This window comes from Mangifera indica, chromosome 14 (assembly GCF_011075055.1).
Source record: "Mangifera indica cultivar Alphonso chromosome 14, CATAS_Mindica_2.1, whole genome shotgun sequence".
In the NCBI taxonomy this organism is placed as follows: Eukaryota; Viridiplantae; Streptophyta; class Magnoliopsida; order Sapindales; family Anacardiaceae; genus Mangifera; species Mangifera indica.
The window spans coordinates 8,528,730-8,552,425 of record NC_058150.1 but is presented as its reverse complement, the minus strand read 5'-3'; the positions used below and the strand labels follow the sequence as shown (position 1 = coordinate 8,552,425).

Genomic DNA, 23,696 nt, shown 5'->3' with positions numbered 1-23,696 from the left:
AGAGAGTGAGAAAATGTTAAGTGAGCAAATTGATATTTTGTATAAATTTAGGGTTTTTGATGCGTAGTTTTTGAATTTTATTTTTGTTTTTTCACATTTTAGGATTTTTCGGCATGTAGTTTTCAAATTTTAGGTCCGTTTTTCGATTTCTATAATTCCTAGGTTCTTTACGTGTAGTTTTTGAATTTTAAGTCAATTTTTTAGTATTTGTCATTCTTGGGTTTTCATATGTAGTTTTCAAATTTTAGATCAATTTTTCAGTTTCAGTGAATATTAGGTAATTGGACGTGTAGTTTTAGAATTTCATATCGGTTTTCAATATTTGTCATTCTAAAGTTTTTCGACTTGTGGTTTTGAATTTTTGGATTGTTTTTTGATGTTTATCATTTTAGTGTTTTCCAACGTGTAGTTTTCGAATTTTATGTTGGTTATTTGATTTTTGTCATTTTAGAATTTTTTGACGTGTAGTTTTCGAATTTTAGATTTGTTTTTTGATTTTAAGGTTTTTCCAGTTATAGTTTTTGAACTTTAGATTTATTTTTTGATATTTGTCACTGTATAATTTTCAAATTTCAAGTCAGTTTTTCAGTCTTGGATTTTTTGACGTGCAGTTCTCAAGTTTCAAATTAATTCTTTGGTTTTTATGATTTTTGGGTAATTGGACTGTAGTTTTAGAATTTCAGGTCAATTTTTCAATGTTTGTCATTCTAGTGTTTTTCGATGTTTAGTTTTTGAATTTTTTATCTCTTTTTTTACGTTTTTCATTTTAGGATTTCTCCTCATGTAGTTTCGAATTTCAAGTTAGTTTTTTTATTTTTGTTATTTTAGGGTTTTTTAATTGTAGTTTTCGAATTTCAAGCCACTTTTTTTTTTTTTCATTTTATGGTTTTTCAGCGTGTAGTTTTCGAATTAAAGTATGTTTTTTGATGTTTGTCATTCTATAATTTTTCGACGTGTAGTTTTTCAAATTTTAGGGTGGTTTTTCAGTTTTTTTCATTTTAAGGTTTTTGACTTGTAGTTTTCAAATTTTAGGTATGTTTATTGATTTTTTTTTATTTTAAGGTTTCTTGACATTTAGTTTTCGAATTTTAGGTCTATTTTTTTATGTTTGACATTCTATGATTTTTTGACATGTAGTTTTCAAATTATAGGGTGGTTTTTAAATTTTTGTCATTTTAGGATTTTTTTGATTTATAGTTTTTGAATTTCAAGTCTTTTTTTGTCTCTGATTTTATGTTTGTTTTTATGAAATTCGTATCAACTTTGACATCATAATAATTTCTTTTTATAGGATATTTTCCATGAAAGAAAATGTGAGGACAGTGAATTAAGAATCCCGGATGAGGCATGACACTTTCGAGTAGAGGTTACTTCTTGTGTACAACAAACTGTAATGTCTAAGATTAAATTTACATTGACACTGACACAATTGCAGTTGTTTGAGAGAACTTGCTTTGGACATTTGCTTCAATTATTGGATATGAAATTTAGTGGAGTGTTGGTATACTTATTCATGTTACGACAGTTATATCGGGTATTAGGAAGAGATGAGTTTTGGCTTAGAATTAATAGGATTGACGTGAGATTCAACTCATTTGAGTTTGCACTTATGATTGGGCTACCATTTTGTCAGATCATTGCTCTTTCATCATATATTCCACGATGATCCGAAAATAAGATTTGGGAGACCTATTTGGGAGTTTGTAGTCATGCTCTTCATAAATAGTATGAGCACTTCGTTATGAAAATTTGTAAAATTTTTCAAAGGCATAAAAATTTCACACATGTATGAACAAGTTACCTGTGAGTTGCGCTTGTACTGTGATCACATGTTACAAAGAAGGTGATGGCAACAACATTTATAGTGTATATTTGAAAAGACTTCAACCATTACAGAGTATATAATGTGATGTCGATATGAGATTATTGCTAACTCTGATATGTCATTGATGTAATCTTTAAGTTTTGTCAAAAACCAACATCATATTTGATGATCTTCCTTTTTACCGATATCGAAAGCAATTGGTTAAATTTGGTTATTACCATCAAGGGCCACCACGAGAAATAAATGTCATAGATATTGACCTTTAAAGAAAGTAACGTTAATGCAAATAACTGCTCGAAGATATTATTTAAACACATGGATGGAACAACCCAATGCCATGAAAGAATACTAAAATAAATGCTTTTCATCTGTTTCTATATGCGTCACAGTTCTAAGATTAGCATGCTCTAAATTATAGCAATAATCGGGTTAGAGCATAAATAACTCTTTCAGTGAGCCCCTTAATAAATGTAATGCCTAATTTCTCGCCTACCAAGCCTGTTAATATAATATGTTAATTTTATACCAGTTGATAATGTCGATAATGATCTCCTTAGACCATAAATATGATCAATTAACACAAACTTTGACTTCATTAATTAAGCTAAAGCTCGAGCGCCAACTTGTCTGCAATGTGATTTTATCTGATCTACTGAACATGTGTACATGAGATTCATTTTACGGATTCAAAATACTTGATTAGGTTTTATTCTTCTTCTTGATAGAAACCATTTGTAGTTCTCATCATAACACTTAATCTTTCATCTCAACGTGTTTGACTTCAACACTCTATACTGAAATCCTTTCTCCAAGGAAATTGATTCACAATATCTTTCAAGTCTTTCTTATCATTAAAAATATCCTCAAGTTTTACGGCATTCCCCTTTTGTATCAATCCTACACCACTTAATGTTATTGAAGGCTATGAGGGAAAATTGGGTAGCCATTTAAATGGATCAATGAAGACATTATCAAAAAAAGGTCTAAAATAATTACCGTCACTCATAATAGGATCTTCAAGATGAAGACTATTTATATCATAGTTAACATGTGACATATCCCTGAAGTCTGGCTCATCAAGAGGAACATCAATCATCTCATTCCCATCGAAGTCACTCCAATCAGGAAGTTTGTCTTTGTCTCCACGAACCCATTATGCAACAATATAGATTGCATCATTATGGAAATCAATCAAGTCTTCCCCATTAGATTCTTTTTTTCAGGTGACTTTCATTGTTACCACTTATTTCTTTTTCTTCTTGTCCTTAGATTACTATATATGTAACAAATACTAGAATACATTCCTGAAAGTATTGTGACATGTATATAGGACCCTCCACATCTTTATCATTTTAGATTTTTATAGGGGTGTTGAGCTTGATATCTTTTGGTTTCATGCATAGCTAAATGTAGTTTCAGATCGGATTGATACCATATTTTTCACTTAAAAGTTGGATAAATCTCTCAAGTGTTGTTTCGGATAAAATTTTAACCAATTTTTTAAAAATTCCAACATACTTCATTGTGTTCTGATAATGTTAGATCCATTCTCCTTGGAAACGAACAACAACATAACTAGTTATTTTAATTATCAATCTTACAATAGAAAATTTTGGTAAAAAATTAAACATTTATTATAAAAAATCCGTATGTTATTTTTCTACATGTTATTTATCATAGAAAATTTTACTAATATCAAAATAACAATTATATTTTTCTACAATTTCATTTAACCCCTTCATGTATGATCGAATATTAACATGCCACCTCTAATTTCCCAACGTTTCATTAAGCACGCCCATATATTATTTGAAACCAAAATGTTATTTGCATATATTGGTTAATATTCAAATGCCCTATATATTTTTTTAATATTTTAGTTTACCCCTTAATTTATTACACAATATTAAAATACACTATATTTTTATAACATATACGAATTTGATATTCTTATAATATTAAAATTCCCCCTCATTTTAGGTGTATTTATTTAGCACCCTCATATTTTGTCTAATTTCAAAATACTTCTATATTTATCTAACATTTCATTTAGGACCCTTATATATTGTCTTGTATCGAAATACCCCTATATTTTCTTAACATCTTGTTTAAAACCTTCATACATTTTTTACTCTCAAAATGTCCCATCATAATTTTTTAACATTTCGTTTAACCCTTATGTTTATCCAACATTTCATTTAACACCCTCATATGTTGTCTTTCCAAAAATATCCTTATATTTTTCTAATATTTCATTTAAAATATTCATACATTATTTAATATCAAAATACTCCTTACATTTTTCTAATATTTATTTGACCCCCTATATTTAGTTGATATTTTATTTAACACCCTTATATGTTGTTTTGTATCGATATGCCCTTATATTTTTTTAACATTTCATTTAAACCTTACATACATAGTTTAATGTCAAACTAGCCCCATATTTTTCGAACGCCCTAATATATTATCAAATATTCAAGTACTCTCTCTATATAATATACGAACTTGATTCAACAAATAAAATAAAGTTTTGGGATAAGATTTATTTAAATATCTTATTCTTATGAATTGAATTTTTTTGACTTAAATTCATAAATATGAATTTTCTTCCTTCCAAATGAACCCATAATATCAAATATTGAGTAAAAATAAGAGTGAGAGTGAAAGTTTGAATGATATGAGAAATATATAAGAGTAAGGGTTTATATAGAAGTCGCGAAGGATAGTTTTGGTATTTTCTAAATTTTTGGGGCATTTTTGTTTGAGGCTTTGAAAATGGGGCATTTTTGTTTAGTTTAGGCTAGGATGAGGTATTTTATTTAATTTCTCAAAATATAAATACAATATTGCCCTCATTTTTTTATCTTTCAACAAAACCATAAAATAAACCTTGACCAACAAAACTCAAAAGTCCTATTGACAATATCTTATACTTTGACTACTCTCATAGTTAATTGAGTAAATCCAATACGTGTATCTGTTTTCTAATATGTGTATTGGATACCAATACCTAATACGTATACTAGATAAATGTTAAATATGCGTTAAGTGAAATTATATTATGCATTATGGGTGTTATTGGAAATTCACAAGGTTAGCAGGGTTATTGAAATTTCATTGTGTTAGAGCATCATGGAAATTTCACTATACAAATTTCATTTTAGAAGATATGCAATATGAGTAAGAAAGGTATTTATAGGGTCAAATGGAAACTTCCAAGAATAATAGGTGTTATTGATATTTTTCTAGTATGCATACTCAATAAGCAATATGTGTGAAATCTCATAAGAAATTAATTTTTGATGAAATTTTTTATTTTTAAATTCTCAAGAATAAATAATTTTATATCTTATATAAATTATTGTAAGATTGACAAAATATGTGTTATTGTATTGGTTAGGTATGAATGGCAATAAACAAAGACGAAAGATAACAAAATGAATATGCTAGGGAAAACAAAACAATAAAACTTTGTGTACCCACTTTGAGTATACAAATTAATACACACTTGAAGTATGTTCTCATGTCATTTAGAGTTGATAATTTTCAACACGACTTGTTAACTCGACACGACACGACATGAAAAATATCAGGTTCGGATTGAGTTTTTTGATATGAAATTTATTTCAGATTAACCTGACACGATTCTAAATTAAATTAAATAGTGTTAAAGTTCATATGAAAGTAATCCGATACAATTCAAATTAAGTCAAATGTTTTGGAAAAATATTACTTAAATAGAATCTGTTATGAATAAATTTTAAAAATGTTAAAAGACAACATTAATAGCAGTTGAAATTTTTAGATATAGCATATAGTTGTATTTTTATATAATTATAATTACTCATATTATTATTTATTTTTATTTAAATAGTTTATTTTATTATTAAGTAGTAAGAATTTGATTTGATTAGTTAGATTGTTGACATATTATAAATGTCTTACTCATATTATAATTATATATTATATCTTTATAATAAGAATTTAAAATCTTTATAAGTTGTATATAGTTGTATCTTTATATAATTATAATTACTCATATGATTTTTTATTTTTATTTAAATATTTTATTTTATTATTAAGTAGTAAAAATTTAATTTGGTTAGTTAGATTATTGATGTGTTTTAAAAGTCTTAGTATGTAAAGTTTTAGACAATTTGTCATTAAGACAAAAATGTTATAACGTGTTTTTTATTAATAGTAAATTAGAGTAATTTGGTGAAGAAATTAAAACGATAAAAATACTTTGAAGAGTAAAAATAATAGATAATTTTAGGTTAATTTAAGTCAGATTAGGTTAATTTGAATATTAAAGGATCAGATTAGGGTTAAAAAATTTTGATACAATTCTAATTCGGGTCAAGTTAAAATTGAAGGTCTCTAACACAAACCTAAATTGATTGACATAAACATGACTTGATGACATCAATATCGTTATTGATGTTGTATGACATGTCATTGATTATAGTTTTTGTATTCATTATTATGTGGATAATATTTTGTCTATTGTTCATTCGCAATCAATCACTTTACATCTCAACTAATCTATCATATGTCATACCAACATATTTCATTTGGAGCAATACTATGCATACTCGTTTTGAGTACAAAAATTGACATATAATTATATGTGTCATTTTAAAATCATTCAATGACATTAGACCTAATAGTTTATGTTTGTTATACTGCATATTCCTATAGGATGATGCAATTGGTTTCTCTATTTGTGATGATCACTTTGTTGATTCTAAATCACATAGATCTAGAATTGGCATAATCGGTTTAACAAGACAACACATATGTTTATTGAACCTTCCAATCAAGTTCAAGTTCAAAGGGACTAATATCTATGTCCTTTAGGGACCAATATTGAAGATCAACTTCGACAAAGGTGTATTTAAGAGGTTGATGAATTCCAACATGTTGAGCATGGAGATGTAATTGCAAACGTAAATGTTAACTTATTAGAAATCTTTGAGGAATGGTGCGTGATCAAAAGAAAAGTTTTCCAATTAAGTTGCATTTAATCATGATAATGAAAGGAAAGATATTTTGATTGACGAACTCAAGTTTAACGAGACAATGAATGTTGCTCAACATTTTAAAGGTATTTTCTTAGTGTCCAAGTCTAATTACATTACGTGTGACTATCGAGACAATGGCTAAAGCCCAACCAATTGTTGGCATAGAGAACTAAATAATGCAGACCCAATGCACTGGTGATTGTCCTTCCTTGACCAACCAACATTGCCTAACCGATGACGCAACATGAGGATAAGCCATGTGCCATGGATATTTTATTTAATAAAGATGTATTAAAGGGAGATACCTTTGAGACTGGTTATCAATTAAAAGATATTAGATAAACAAAAGTTTTTCAAGCTTGTAAGTATTCAGTTGTTAATTCTTGGACAAAAGACTTAAATAAACCTAAGCTAGGGCAACAAGTTTTACAAATACTAGATTGGAGATAATTCAAATGAGCACTTAGACATAAATAACTTGGTAAAGGTTCTATAGTTGAAATAAGAGCATTTGGTCATCATAGTATTGACTTGTGTGGAGAAAGGAGTACTATCTTGTAAGAGTATTCCTACTATCTAGTGTTTAAGGTTGGTTGTCGCAAAACATATTCTTGCATTTTTGTATGTAGTATATATTTGGCTAAGTGAAATGACTAGAATGTAACTGTTGTGTGGAGATAGGTCATTTATTGCCCTATTTGCTCAAGGTTTCTTGAGTTCTTATTGTCAATCTTTAGTAGTTTTTACCTTTGATCTTAGGGAAAAGGACTATTTCCCACCCAAATTTTAGGCCATTCTCAAACCTACACCTACGGGAGATGAAAAACCCCTTCTCCCACCCATAGTCAAACTTCTATTAATTTTTTTTTATTAAAGGGGGTAAAATAGTTATTTTATTATTTATATTAAAAAGTTATAAAGTTTATTACTCTCCACCCCCCAGGTTTTAGAAACTATCATTTCACCTTTGCCTAAAGTTTTCAAACTTTGAAAAGTAACATTTTCACCCCCAAACCTAGGGTTTCCATATTTTTTTAAAACTTAGTCGGCTTCCATAACTTTCAAAAATAGCAGTTTCATCCCCATTCTTCAACTTTATCTTTCGACGTCGTTTCCGATCTCTTCCTTCTCCTGGTGCTACGACGGTGGTGCGATGAAGAGATTTCTATCTCTTCGTCGTATGGTGTGACCACGAGACGAAGATCTCTTCGTCGTACCACCCAGACGATGAAGGATGATGCTTTGTTGTCCGTTGTCTATTCTTCCAAATTTAGACGACGCTTTATTGTCCAGATCTGGATGAAGAAGGGTCATCCTTCATCCTCTTTTGTAGTCAGAGATAGGAGATTGATGGAATACATCGACCGTCGGTGGTGACCAGAGAAGGAGGCAAACCCTAGGGTGAAATATAAATTTTTTAAACTTTGAGAATTAGTTGAGGTGTTAGTTTTTAAAACCTGAAGGAGGGAATGATAAAATTTTAAAGTTTTAAAGTTTATAGGTAAAATAACAATTTTACCCTTATCGCTAACTGAAATTTCAAACGACAGTTTAGCCATGAGTGGGAGAAGGGGTTTTTCATCTCCTGTGGGTGTAGGTTTGAGAATGACCTAAACTTTGGGTAGGAAATAGTCCTTTTCCCTTGATCTTATTTTTACTTGTTGTTAAGGTATCAACTGAGGTATTTAAGGTAGGATTTCTTATTCTAATGGAAAAGGGTACATGGTACACATGTGAAGATCCTTTAGCCCAGATGTCTAGCTTATTGGTTTTAGCCATGAGAACACTTAAGGTATCCATAAAAGTCCCTAATAAGATGCCTATTGGGGTACATTTGACCATTTTCTATGATAAGGCCTAATAGGCATTTAAGTGGTTGCTCAAATCTAGCTTTTGGATTAGACAACCTAGGTTGCCTAGTCTATCAAAGTTAGTTAATTATTCAATGTTTGAGGCATTGGATAGATGACATTTCCCTTTCAAGAGGTAACATATCTACATCTAAATATGGTATCCACGAGTCATCGCTCTGGTCCACAAGTTTGACAATTAAGGTTATCTAGTCAGCTAATAAAACGTCAATACACAAAGATGTTGAACGAATAATATCTACTGAATGTTAAGGAATGATATCCACTTAGTGCCACTTTGATACTTAGATACAATTATTAGGGTTGTTTTGCTCTTTAAGGCTATTTATAAAATCAATATATAGTGATTTCAAATGGATGGGATCTTCTACATGGGAGATGGACTTTACATGTTTAAAAATGATTTTTATGAGTCACCACTCTAGTATACAAACATACTATTTGGGGTTGCCTTGTTAGTTGGTTTGGCTGTCTACACATAAGGGCATTGGGTGAATATTATTCCCTTAATAAGACGTGTTTTAAATGCACTTTGTGATGTTTTTTTGATTGTGTGCAATTGACCACCTTCTTTGAAGATGCTCAAAGAGCATTTAGATGGTAACACAAGGATGGTTTACAAGTCTAGTGGCTAAAGTTGGTCCATTGACCAAAGTCAAGTATAACACCAACATGTAGGGGCACTAACTAGATATTATACTTTTGATTAAAGGCATGCTTCATGTGTCAAGAGACGATATCCATTGATTATTATTAAGAACTTTAAACTCGATGGCTTAGGTTACCTTACCTATTGCAATCAGATACGATACCTACATATGGTGGTGTTATGTCGATGATGTCTGGCCAATAGGGATCATGTCTTGTATATCGAGAGGCATTATCCATATGAATGCATTTGACAATCTTTTCAAGATAGGTATGATAGGCATTCATGTGGTAATGCATGGTTGGTCTCGGGTTAGGTAAATTAGAATGCTTATCCTATTATCAATCAGGCTTGAACAAATGTTTGGTAGATGAGTGCCTTGGATTATGACTATAGACCTAAGATGTGTTGTTTGTCAAGTACGGTTTAATGTTATATGCTTGAAAGCATTCTACCGTCTCCTTTATTGTGAGGTCTTTGTTGGGAAACAATGGGCCTAAGGTGTGGTGCATGCTAGGGAGGATTCGAGATCCTTTGTTCAATGACATTTTATTGTCATTGTCATCAATGGAGCGAATGGTAGCTAAACATGAAGTTGATGTTAATACAATTATTTCCCTTAGATGACATATGCCTTTAATGATGGAAACAATGTCATAGTAGCGTTGCATGTTTGTTGGGTAGTGTTAAAAAGATCATTGATAGTTGATTTAGCTTGCACGATTGTACTAGAGGTGTATTGTTGTGCTTTAATTATTGTAGTTGTCTAATTGTAAATGATAGGATTGGACAATTTTAAGTTGGTGTTAGATTTCTTAAAGGTTTGGTCATCTAGAGCTTTTCTATGCCATCTTTCATGAGCCATTTGACAATAATGGTATGCTAGAGATTGACAGTTGGTGAACATTTGCAATAGCAAAGGGTTGAGGCCCTTCTTCTAGCTCCAAATTCTTGATGAGATTCTTATTACCAACTGATGCACGCAATTTAGATTCTTATGCAAGACAAGTTATGATAATGTTAGTGAGGATTAACTAATTAATCATGTCATCCACTATGGTGTATGATAAATGAAGAAAATAAAGATAATAAAACATAAAAAATTTTAAATGTGACTTAGTCTAATGGTCAGAAACTTCTATCCATTGTATGTGGTTAATTGTCGTAGATGCAATGAAATGTATCATGAGAAGGACTCAATCTTGGACAAGGGTCTCATGGAAAATAGGCAAATTTCTATGAGGGTTGCCTACTCTATTAAGGATAATTTTTAGAAGTAATAAAAATCTCTCCATGTGTTTGTATGTGCGCGTATGTGTGTCTAATCTAGTTATTTTCTTCGTATGTATTGTCCTTCATATTTTTAATTTTATAGAACAAAGAAGCAAAGTTATATTCAAATAATTGAATTTGACTATTTACAATTCAAATATGATTCCTAGTATCTATTTATAATCTAATTGAACTAAAATAAAACAATTACATTAACAACGTAATCTTAATTTAATCAAAAACGGTAACTTTTCATTTGTACACAAGGGAGAGTAAGAAAAAAATTTATAAAGAGTAATGCTATGTGTACCTATTTTTGGTACACAATTTATATACATAATGATGTGTTATCATGTAATTAGGTGATTTTAAAACGTGTCACCATATGATAAAGAAATATCCAATCACATGATGACACCTCATCTGTGTACATAAATTATGTACAAAAAATAAATACACATAGTTTTATTGTTTTATAAATATTGAAAAAATGTATTACTTTTTGGAGTTCTTCTTGTTATCTTTGATTAAAACGCTTATCTACATTCATGGACAATTGACATACTTCATATATATTTAATCGTTATTATCGTAGTTAATTGTTGCTTATAACTGGTTAGATATTGCACAATAAATTCATATCAGGAGTTAAACAATATAACTACATCCACTATTGAACATAAATATGGTTGGATTGACCTTATTTTAATAAAGATTAAACAACATTATCTATAATAAATCAATCCTTATGTATTTGACAAACGTGTATGCATAGGCGTTTGGATAAGTTTATAAATTGTCTAAGTTACCTTGGTTAAATATTCAACAGTGTGCAGCCAATCGATTCTAGAACTTTATATACAAAAGATACATATATAACCCTAAATATCTACAAATATAAAAATTGAATTGGCATCTTCGCTCTCCATTAAGTCGTAGACTTTCAAAGAACCTTATATAAAGTGTTTCCACTTCCTCCCTTTGCATATATGTGTTAGCTGCTCAGGACCCACCTAATTCCTCAATTTTAGCTAATCTCACCGCTAGTTATTGACACGTGGAAGAGCATAGGTTCTTGAAGTGATTAAAGCTATCAATTATGAAGGATTCGGTATTAGATTACCCGCGCTTTTCTTCCTCCACTCTTTATCTACTTTGTCCCTTTTTCCTTTTCATTATTTATTCTTGAAATAACACTACGCAATTCATACACTTAAATAAAGATATATTATTATATAATTAAATATTATTTTATTTTTAATTATTTAATTATATAATAATAGTTATTTATATATAAAATTATACGTAACACTACTTTTATTTTTTTATATGTTAAAGATGTTAGACACAATGAAATATCTAAAGGTAAAACTGATATAATAAAATTACATACATAAATAATAAATATAAATTGGTGCACAAATGATAACATTTTACTATATGATTAATTGACTTTGAATTAGAAATAAAGTAATATTTAATAATATAGTTATATATTATTGTTTGTTTATAAAATTATACTCATTATTTATGTATATAATACTATTCAATTGAAATTGTATATATCAAAATCAAAATCAAAATTTTTGAAACATAAAGCTAACCTTCTATCATTGCTAAGTATTGAGTTTGCAGCAAAATTGTAACTCCTGTCCTTCAAATATAATAATAAAATTATGCGTATTTATTTTAAATATATAAATGAATATACCTTTGATTTGTATTATCATGTGATTGGATAATTTTAAATTAAAGATAAAATAATATCCAATCATATAATAATATATATAAGTATGTATCTATTCATATACTCAAATAAATATACATAGTAGTACTCTAAAATTTTAATACACATCCTTATATCAAATACGTAATAAAAAAGGAAGAGAGGTGAGGAGTTACCGACCACTTAGATCTCATTTACTACATCTAGTGGTGTTAGTAGATCGGATCGAGTCAACTAAGGTGTGGTCCATTGGGTAGGGCTTAAGATTAGCACAGTTTCGGGCCCTCAAGTTGGGCTGATCTAAAAAGTATAAAGCCTACTATCCGCTGCTATATATATAGGGTTGGGTCATTATTAATTTTAATAAAAAATAATATTTATATTATAAATATTAATAAATTATTTATTTATTAAATTTTCTAAATGATTACCGATTGGCCCGCAGGTTTGATACCCAAACCCAAACCCGATTCTAAAGGCTCATAGGTTTAACTTGACCCGTTACAGTTATGAGTTAGACCTCTTTGAATAAAGTCACTTTGTCATGTTTCAGATTGAGTCATGGGCCAGCCTACTTGCCACGTGAACATCAAACAACCGCGTAAATGTGTGGGGAAACAGTAAGAGAAATTATAGTTAATGATATTATAGAGATTTTTTAATTTAGAATAGACACTTTCATATTTTTACGTTAGGGTACGGCACTTCAAAACCATTCATTATTCTTATGAACAAAATTGAGGGACTTAAAAGGCAGGAAAAGGTGCAACAAAAACATCGAAAGAGGTGCAATGTTGCCGTTGAAATGGGCTCGAACTTTGAGAAAATTTAATGTATTTTGACAATCTATGTCTAATTATACCTAACCATGGTTAAGAATCAAAGTGTGATTAACAGAGTTAGGCATCACTTGGTCAGACTTTGACTTATGTTGGCGAGAAAGAGTAAACAATAGAAAGTGACGATAGCTGAAAGAAAAGAAAATTAGTCCTAGATCGCAATTCAAGAGTCTCCGTAATGACATTAAATTGTCACAAGTAAAGCTTAATTGGCAAAAGTAAAAATATTCCAACACCAGAGCATGGATTGAAAACCCACTAACAAAAATTGATATAGTAATTATAAGGTTTCATCGTTAAAAAGATGTTAGTAAATATAATTTTCATCCAATGTTTTGAGTTATTTATTATTACAATTTTGTTATAAATTTATGATCATTGATGCAATGTATTTGGCACGGGATAGAGAATAGAGTATTTGACACTATCCCTATGAAAAGAATACGGTGATAGAGAGAGCATTTTTCTCTGTAAGAAAAGGACAGAAAATTTTTTCATCTTTATAATGGATACAGAATGGGGAAATAAGTATTTGACACGCCTCTCTCTGATGCCATCCTTATTAACCAATATCAACTAATGAAAATTTATATTTAAAAAATATATTAATATTCTAGGAAGATATCTATATTAAAAATCATATAAATGTTGTATTTACCATGAAAGGTAATTATGAAGTTGAATATTCTATTGCAAGTTGCGTTATGGAGGAAGGTGGCGTATGCAAATATAGGATCCATAAAATAAAGAATCAGAAAGTGGAAGCCTCACTCTGCAATTGAGTTAATTATAAATTGTATATATAAGGCATTCACACTCTTCTCATATTGTTTCAAATCATTCAGCTTTACTCATAATTATTCAGTTCTCTCTTAAATATCCTTCTTCTTTCACTTAATAATTTTCCCATAAATTCAACAATTCCATGGCCTCTTCAAAGGTGCCTTGCTTTCTCTCTCTTTTAATTCTTTGTTGTTTAAATTCTAATTGACTAAATCTTCTATATGTATTTATCATATTATTTCAGGTTGAAGTTGAATCACCAGCCACTGAAGATATAGAAGAAAGTTTTGAGGTCCCTTCTGCCGTGGAAGAAAAAGTAGCCACGCCTGCTGAAGAAGCAGAAGTAGTTGTCCATGAAGACGATGAAGAAGAAGAAGAAGAAGTGAAGACTCCTTTGAAGGAGGAAAATGAAGAAAAAGAAGTCGCAGCACCTCTGGTGGAAAATGAAGAGGATGAAGCTGATGCTACTTTTGATGATGATGAAGTTGAAGGTCACAAACTTGAGGATTACTAGTCTTTGTTTAATATTTATGATAAGGCATGTTGAACTACATATGTATTTCACTTCTATGCATGCTTTTGAGTGCCTTTTTTTTTTTTTTTTTTTTTTTTTTTGGGAGTGGTTTTGAGTGTTTGTGATTTCCTAAACAAATAATGCATTTTAATTACATTTATCGTTGGCATTAACTTAAAATACAGGTCGAATGTCACAATCTCTCTCTCTCTCTCTCACCCCTTTAAGTTTTGTTTTTTGGTTAATGCCTATAGATAAGTAAAAACAACATTTTAATCAATAAGAAATTTTCATTATCAACAATATCCCTGTTAGTTTTATACAATTTAAATTTTGGCAAATCACTTCTGCATGATTTTTTTTAGTATTATTTCAATTATTTGTCATAATATATTAATTTATATACAATTATGTTTTAATTTTAAAATAATTAAAATTTTAAAATTGTATCACTATTATACCTAATGAAAGATATATCGGTCAAAACAATAGATTAGGTTAAGAGTGTATTTAATGGGTTCAATTATACATTAACTTTATGGTTAAAAGACTACCTAACGGTTAGTTCATTAACAAAGTCACATCCATTAATTTTAAAAAATTAAAATATATAATATAATTTATATTTATTTTTTGTACCTATAATACTATTCAATGGAAGTTATATATAACATAATCAAAATACAAGTTTTTAAAATATAAAGCTAACCTTCTATCATTACTTAGTATTGAGTTTGCAATAGAATAGTAACTCTTTGTCCTTCAAATATAATAATAAAATAATGCGTATTTATTTTGAATATATATATTTAATATATATCAGTATATAATCAAATAATTTTAAATTAAAGATAAAATAATAGTTAATCACATAATAACATATATAAATATATACCAATTATATATTCATATAAATATGGATAATATTAGTCATCTTAATATACATCTTTATATCAAAGACGTAATGAAAAAGGAAGAGTGAGGTGAGAGGTTACGGACCACTTAGTTCTCATTTACTGCATCAAACAACTACATGGATGTATAGAAACAGTAAGAGAAATTATAGTTAGCGATATTATAGAGGCTTTTTAATTTAGAATTGACACTTTAATATTTTTCTGTTTGCTAAAGGACTTATTCCTACCCAAGGTTTCTTGAATTCCCAACCTAGTGACTCTCAAGTATTGAAATGATAAACTCTCACTCATGAGCTATTAAAATTAATCGAATCAGTTAATTTCAAAGGTAAAATAATCATTTAATCAATGATATATTAAAAATAATACAACTTTATCTCATTCCCCTCCTTAGTTTAGAAACTAACAATTCCCCTCAAGATTAAACTTTAAAAAATTACATTTTCCCTTTACTAGGTTTTTATTTCATTAATGAAACCCTATGAGAGAAAATGTAATTTTTCAAAATTTAATAATGAAGAAATTGTTAGTTTTCCAAATTAAAAATGAAAAATAATATAAGTTTTTATATTTTAAAACTAATAGATTCTTTTAATTTTAACACCCCACAGATGGGAGTTTGATATTTCAATATTTAAAAAGTACTAGTTTAGGAATTCAATAAACCTTGGGTGGGAATAAGTTTTGGCCTTTTCTGTTAAGGTATGACACTGTAACACCCATAAATAAGCCCAAAGATATTTAAGTTTTTTTTTTTTTTTTGCATTTAATTGAGTTATTATTGAGTTTCCAAAGAGATGCACACCCTTGTACGTTAGTTTGCATTATTATGCATCGTCAGCAAAATTTGAATTTTGAGATAAAATGAGAATTGTAGCCAAACTGGATGTTGCCATTGTTGAGCGACATGACACATGCCCAAATACTGTGTTTACACACCTGTGTGTTGCATCCGAGAGGCAAAGTAAAACGAGGCTTGACCTAATTTCTATTACTCTTTTCACACACTAGCCACACAAACAAAAAGAGGGGAGAGAGAGTTGAGACTTTGGAAGCCGGAAAAGCCGCAACCACGTAAAGATTTGAGGACTCTATGGAAAACAAGTAAGGTGTCCTTTTATGGCTTAAAGATTGATGGATTGTGTTATATGATCTGTTCCACAAAAATTGCACTTTGTTATGAATCTTTTGGTCACAATAATGAGTGTATTATGTAGTTAGTGATTAATAGGGGTTGTGATATGAAGGACTAGGTGGTTGTGTTGCAATATGGCCATGATAAAGTTCAATGGTAGTGCTCATCTTAATTTATGAACGCTTTGATGATTCTATTGTTGTTTGATGTTTATTCGTGAATGTTATGATGTGTAGAAACTATAACATATGTTTTGAATGTTTGGTATGGTTGGAAGCTAGCCGAAATGCATAGAAATTTGTAGGTTTGCGATCTCTAGACCATGATACATGACCATGTATGACATCATACATGTCTGTGTATCTTTCACTCAAAATGGGAAATTTCATTCCTTGCACAATTGTTTTGAGGGAAGCGGTATGTGACACACACTTGTGTATTACTTTTCAAAAGTGGACATTATGTGTTGGACATGACACACCTATGTAAGGGTGTTAGAGAACACACGGGGGTGTGGATAGGGTCATACGCTCATGTATATTCACATGAAGGCACACAGGGGTGTGTAGTAATTGCATACTCATATGTCTAGCAAGAAGTAAAAAAATGACTATTTTACCCCTAGGCTAAGGGCAAAAAGAGGAAGAGGAAAGAAAAGGAATAAAATACTGTAGTTAAACAAAGTAAGTTAGACATATACGTGGTGCTCGACTATGTGGATGATGACACAAATCTTGACCAAGTTAGATTCAAATTGAAAAGAAGTAAAGTTTAGAAAAGTGGTACACATCTAGATAGCCACTAACTATAGTATAAGTGGTGAGTTACATGAAAGCAATAAGGTTTGATACCCATAAGATACATCATGCACTTAGCATTAAGACATATTAGCCATTTAGTTTAGTTTAAGTATGTATAATAAGAGATTGTGATTTTTCAGATATTTCTCACGTGGTCAGTGAAATGCATCACCTACATACTTGTAGTATGGGTCATCCTAAAATGGTTTTAGATAGTAGTTTCATAGATAGCATATGTTATAAGGGAGAGACTATGATCAAATTTTCCTATGTGACTAAGGTATCACAATTAGCTAGCCTAATAAGCCACATGACATGTGCATAAGACAAGACAATAGTACACACACAAGGTGTTACATGTTTTCACCAGGGCATCATATGTGCCAAGTTCAATTTAGGCCTTAGTAACTTATGTGGTTAGCTTATGTTAAGACACGAGGGTGTCGAGTTGTGACCATATCAAGATTCTCAATGGAACACCAAGTTTATTAGCTTTATGTATTATACAAGGTGTTGAAAGGTCACTGATTTCTGAGTGCTCTCACTCACACGTTCTTTTTTGTTATTTTATAAATAGAGGTGAGTAGCGAGACATATGGAGAGTTCCCAGTCTAGCTGAATAGCTACATGAGGGTAAAGGACAAGATTGTCATTTTAAAATTTTTATGTTACTCATATATTTGTTTCCAATTATGCATTACATAGATTTTCAGTTACTTTCAGATAGTTATTTTCTAATAATGAAAGGTTTTATTGCATTTAATGTAATTATTTAGTTTACAACTTTTAGCATGCATTTATTATCATGCTATTTTTTACTGTTTTTAATTAAAAAAAGTCAAGTCGTGCAAGTTTTTTGGATCATATTCTAGATAGGAATATGTATCTGGAGATAGGTATTACATTTATGGTATTAGAGCATGATTTTAGAACCCAAAAAGGTGCTAAGTTTCTACTATGTCTAAAATTGCATAAGTAAATTGAGTAAGAAAGGTAACCTCTAATGCAGCACTAACCACTCTCGCACACTTATTGTTGTAAGTCTTTTTAAATTTGCGTTAAAATAAGTGGTATATTTGCCTAAGTTGTGATTTGATTTGAAGATGAAGAAATCCAAGAGATTAATTAAAGATGTTCCAGAGGTCTTTAACTAGAAAAGAAACCAAACTAAAGCTTACGGATAGGTATCCGACATTTCACTTGTGCCAATTATAGATAGTGCAACTCTCTAGCAAATAGTTAAGGATATTTTTAGATAGAATATAAAGGCATTCGAGATTGTTGGTGTAATACCCTCAGGTATATTTCAGGGGCAATTACGTCTTTTGACCCTGTTTGGAAATATTTCCAATTGTATGTGTGTTTTGAGATATATATATAAAAGTAAAATAATAATAATAATAATATAATAATAATATATTGAAAAAAAAAAAAAAAAAAGAAAAGGAAGAGAAAAGTCAATAACCTGCTCCCTTTACCTTTTGCTTTCCTTTTTCTTTTTTCCATCGTTCTTTCGTCTCTTCCAGAGAAGAAGACAATCTTCTTCCTTTCTTTGCTGCACAGTGAGTAATTTGGAAGGCTTTTGGAAGATAAATAAGAAAAAGAAAAAGAAGAGGAAGCACTTGGAAGCTTTGGTAACCAAAGATCTCCTTCTTTTCCCTTTTATCTATGTTTATATGCATGTTATGTGATTATGCTAGTGTGTTTTGGTATTGATTTAAAGTGGTCTTGGTGATAAAGGAAGCAAAACAAAGAGAAGGAAACCAATTTGCAAAGATCTGACTTGAAACAAGGTAAGGGGAATCATTATTGATATGTTGCATGTTTTAAGCTTTTGATTCCTCGGATCTATGTTATAAGTGGTGATTTTGAAGTTGAGGAATGTTGTTTTGCCATCTGGGATGTCTATGTGTGTGATTTGGTTTAAGGCAGAGAGTTGCATGATATTTACAGTTTTTGCCACTGAGTTCGTCCCATGTTTTGGCTGCCTTATTGAATGAATTATGAGTGCTATTATATCTTGTTGGAAAGCTCTTTGAATCCTCTTTCCAATGATATATAGCTTGTATGAATTAGAGATCATTTGGACTGTTAAAGATTGTATAAACCGAAAGGACTGTTTTACTAAAGAAAAACAGGGGAGGCAGTTTTTGCCACTGACTTTATCTGCTGTTTTGACTGCCTGATTGAATGAATTATGAGTGCTATTATAGCTTGTTGGAAAGATCTTGGAATTCTCTTTTCAACGATATATAGTTTGTATGAATTAGAAACCGTTTGGGCTGTTAAATTGTATAAAAAGTATGCTGCCCTGCTAAATGTCTGTTCTGTGAACAGTATTTCGTAATTTTATCACTGAGTTTAGCTCACGTTTTGACTGCCTTATCTATTGAATTATGAGTGCTATTATAGGTCGTTGGAAAGCTCTTTGAATCCTCTTTCCAATGATATATAGCTTGTATGAATTAGAAACCGTTTGGGATGTTAAATTGTATGAAAAAGAAGGTTGCCCTGTTAAATGACTGTTCTGTGAACAGTGTTTTGCAATTTTGGGCAGGAAAGAAAGAAGGAAAGAAGGATAGAAGGAAAGAAAGAAAGAAAGAAAGAAAAGGAAGAAGAAAGGAAAGAAAGGAAAGGAAAGGAAAGAAAAGAAGGAAAGAAAAATAAGAAAAAGAATTTAGGACTCAAGATTTAGGGGTTGTCCCAAGAGTAATGTCTGGTGAGTTATGAATAAAATTAAATGGAAGCAAATGTAGTAAAATATAAGACCCGTATGTATGCTATAAACTATGAGGGGGCACTTTACACTACACCGCCCGCAGTAGGGCACGTTCGCAGTAGGACACGTCCGTAGTAGGACATAGACCCCCAGTAGGGTCCGCTCGCAGTAGAGCATGCTCGCAGTAGAGCTTAATTCAGAGTCAGAAATAGTGTAGTGAAAGAAAAAGAGCTTGAGCTTAAAAAAAAAAAAAGTGCCAAATCCCTATAGTTAGCTTCCAGAAAGTATTAAATAGACACCAGATGGGACAAAGTATAACCCAAATAGTAAAGAGTGAACTAAATTACCCCCTCAATCTCTTATAGAGGTTAGGATGTGGGGTTGAGTCCCAAAAGTGAGTTAGAACAGGAAAAAGGGATAGTTTACTTAATTTTTCCCCTTACTGAGTGTTCTTATCACTCACTCCCTTTTCTTTCCTGATTGCAGGTATAGGTGATCGAGGTAGCTGCGAGGCAGGGTCAAGTCAGCGTAGGTAGATCCGGCTGGAGCAGGTTATCTCTGGTTTATATTACATGCATACAGTGGCATGTTTTTATCGACTTTTGACTTTTTGAGATTATGGTACAGTTGCATATGATTACTCCTTGTTTTCAGATGCTTTCAGATGAGTTTTCATATGAGTATATACATCTTTTGTTCGCTTCCAGATTTTCAATTTTCTTGGAATACTTTCTAAACACTTTTAATGATGCATTTATTTTAAAGTATTTAAAAAAAAAAATAGATGCTACGAATATTAATTCGTAACATTTCTCCTTCGATGGATAGTACTTCTAGGGAGGGATGTTACAGTTGGACACCCAGTTCAAGCCCCACTGATGTTAGAATAGCTATCAGTTACTAAGTTATCACCTCAACATGAGAGGTGTGCATGCAAGCACTTAGAGTGAAGATAAATGGTGATAGCAGAGGACAAATCCATCTTATCTATGCCTGACAGGTAGGTACCAACCCTCTAATTTTATAGGCAATGTTGTATTAGATGGGTTACTAGTCGAGAAATGCTTGAAAGTAGTAGAGGACGTCATGAGGCAATTCACTATGATAAACATAAAGAAAATTCAGTATGTTAGCCTTCTCCTAAAAGAAGAGGTAAAGGTATGATGACAGACATTATATAAGACCCGCTGAGTTACTAAAATGAGTTGGGTTGATTTTAGATGGGCTTTTGAAAAAGAATATTTGTTAACAAATATTCTCTACGTAAAGGCTCAAGAATTTATCCACCTGAGGCAAAGTGATAAGACAGTTAGGGAATTGTTCACCAAGCTAAATTCCTTACCCAAATATGTTCCTAAGGTAATGAGTATAGATAAGGGTAAGTTAGAGGTGTTTCTTAGGGGTTAGATCAAACATTGCTAAAGATGTCATAATAAGAGATCATGGTCATGGATCTCTTTTAGAGGCCTTGGGTAAAGCATTAAGGTTAGAGGTTATTAGGCAGAGGATGCCTAGAGAGAAAGGGCTACCAAATCAACTTATACTAGTAATCCCAGCCTAAAGGTAAAATTAGACAATTGTTGGTAGTAGTTACGAGGGTCGCAGTTGAGATGGTGGTGGTAGGGATTTTTGAGCCAAGCAAAAATAATAAAAAGAACTAGAGAGATAAGAAACAAAAGAAAGAGGATTAACTAAGGCGTGACGATCCCATTATCTACCACAGATGTGGACGAAGACATGCTGGTGAGTGTCTAGTCGATCAGAAAGTATGCTACAAGTGCAAGTAGCTGACCACTTTACCAAAAAGTGCACAGTAACAATTGTTGTATAGCAAAAATATAATACACAATTATTATGTTATTGAATATAATAAATAATTGGGAAAATGACTATTTTTCACCCATTTTTTAGGCCTATCTCAAACCTATACCTATGGGAGATGAAAAACCTCTTTTCCCACCCATGACCAAACTGTCGTCCAATTTTTCAATTAGGAACAGGGATAAAATTGGTATTTTACTGTTTAAAACCTTAAAACTTTAAAATTTCACCATTTCTCACTCCAAGTTTTAAAAACTAACAACTCAACCCATCCTCAAAGTTTAAAAAGTTTAGATTTCACCTCTAGGGTTTACTTCATTCTCTGGCCACCATCGACGACGGATGCATTCCATCGATCTCCCATCTCCAACTATAAAGGACGATGAAAGATGACCCTTCATCATCCAGATCTAGAAGAACAAATGAAGGATGACCTTTTATCGTCGCTCCACCATCCACGACAGACGCATTCCACCAATCTCACGATCTGGACGACGTGACGAGTAACAAAGGATGACAAAGTCGTCTGATGAAGCAAAGAAGAGATCTCAAGAGGTGCGACAAAGAGGTCTTTGTCTCTTTGTTGCACCATGCGACAAGGAGATGAAGATATCTTCATCACACTATCGCCGTTATACCAAGAGAAGGAGGAGGCCGATGACGACATTGAAAGATGAAATTGAAGAATGGGGGTGAAACTGCTATTTTTGAAAGTTATAAGGGGGCTGCGTTTTAAAAAATATGGAAACCCTAGGTTTGGAGGTGAAAATGTTAGTTTTCAAAGTTTAAAAACTTTTGGTAACGGTGAAATGTTAGTTTCTAAAACCTAAGGGGGGTGAAAAGTAATAAACTTTATAACTTTTTACTATAAACAGTAAAATACCGATTTTGCCCTTATCTCTAACTGAAAAATTGGACGGTAGTTTGGTCATAGGTAGAAAAAGGGGTTTTTCATCTCCCGTGGATATAGGTTTGAGATAGGCCTAAAAAATAGGTGGGAAATAGTCCTTTTCCTTAAATAATTAAGGTAGAAAATAAAAATGCAGAAAAATAAAAGAAAGAGAACATAAGAATTTATGAGGTTTGGTAAGTGTACCTACATCCTCAGTGCCGCTGACTACTTTTATTATCTTTAAAAAATAGTTATAAAGAAAAAATAAACTATTAGAGATCCCTAATAATATAATTCTCTTAATGCAATTATGTTTGACTACAATTATTTTTGGGATGATTTTGAATCAAAACCAAGACATCTATTTATAGCCTTTGGTAAAATACAAAGAGATTAAGGACTTAAAGAGCCAATTTTTTCTTTTTAACAATCTCCACCTTGGTGATTTAGTGAGTCCCACCAAATTTCCCTTATATTTTTTTTCTTCAGCGACGACTTCAAATGCACCCTTTGGTGCAATTTAAGCTTGCAGGATATTGATTAAGTTCAAACAATGATTGAACTTGATCATTGTTACCGCCTTGGTCATCATATCTACAGGGTTCTCAATAGTCCTAATTTTTAAGAGTTGTATATTCCCTTCTTTAATAATCTCCCTTAAAAAATTATGTCTAAAGTCAATATGCTTAGTCTGTGCATGGAATACTGGATTCTTTGCCAAATGAATTGCACTTTGACTATCAGAAAACACATTGACATGTTTTTGAACAATTGCTAATTCTTTCATCAATCCTTGTAACCAAATAGCTTCCTTTACAGTCTCTGTAACTGTCATTTACTCTACCTCTATAATAGACAAAGTAATTATAGACTACAAGGTAGGCTTCTAATTGATTGGTGTTTTCG

At 31.1% G+C, this 23,696-nt stretch overlaps 1 protein-coding gene across 1 annotated transcript; it reads left to right on the top strand.

Moving 5' to 3' along the window:
• The first annotated feature begins 14,000 nt into the window (after positions 1-14,000).
• LOC123196841 (glutamic acid-rich protein-like) lies at positions 14,001-14,666 on the top strand. Its single transcript, XM_044610981.1, has 2 exons — positions 14,001-14,149; positions 14,237-14,666. The coding sequence occupies exons 1-2, from the start codon at positions 14,135-14,137 to the stop codon at positions 14,504-14,506; spliced, it is 285 nt and encodes a 94-aa protein (XP_044466916.1). The 5' UTR covers positions 14,001-14,134; the 3' UTR covers positions 14,507-14,666.
• Positions 14,667-23,696: the final 9,030 nt, after the last annotated feature.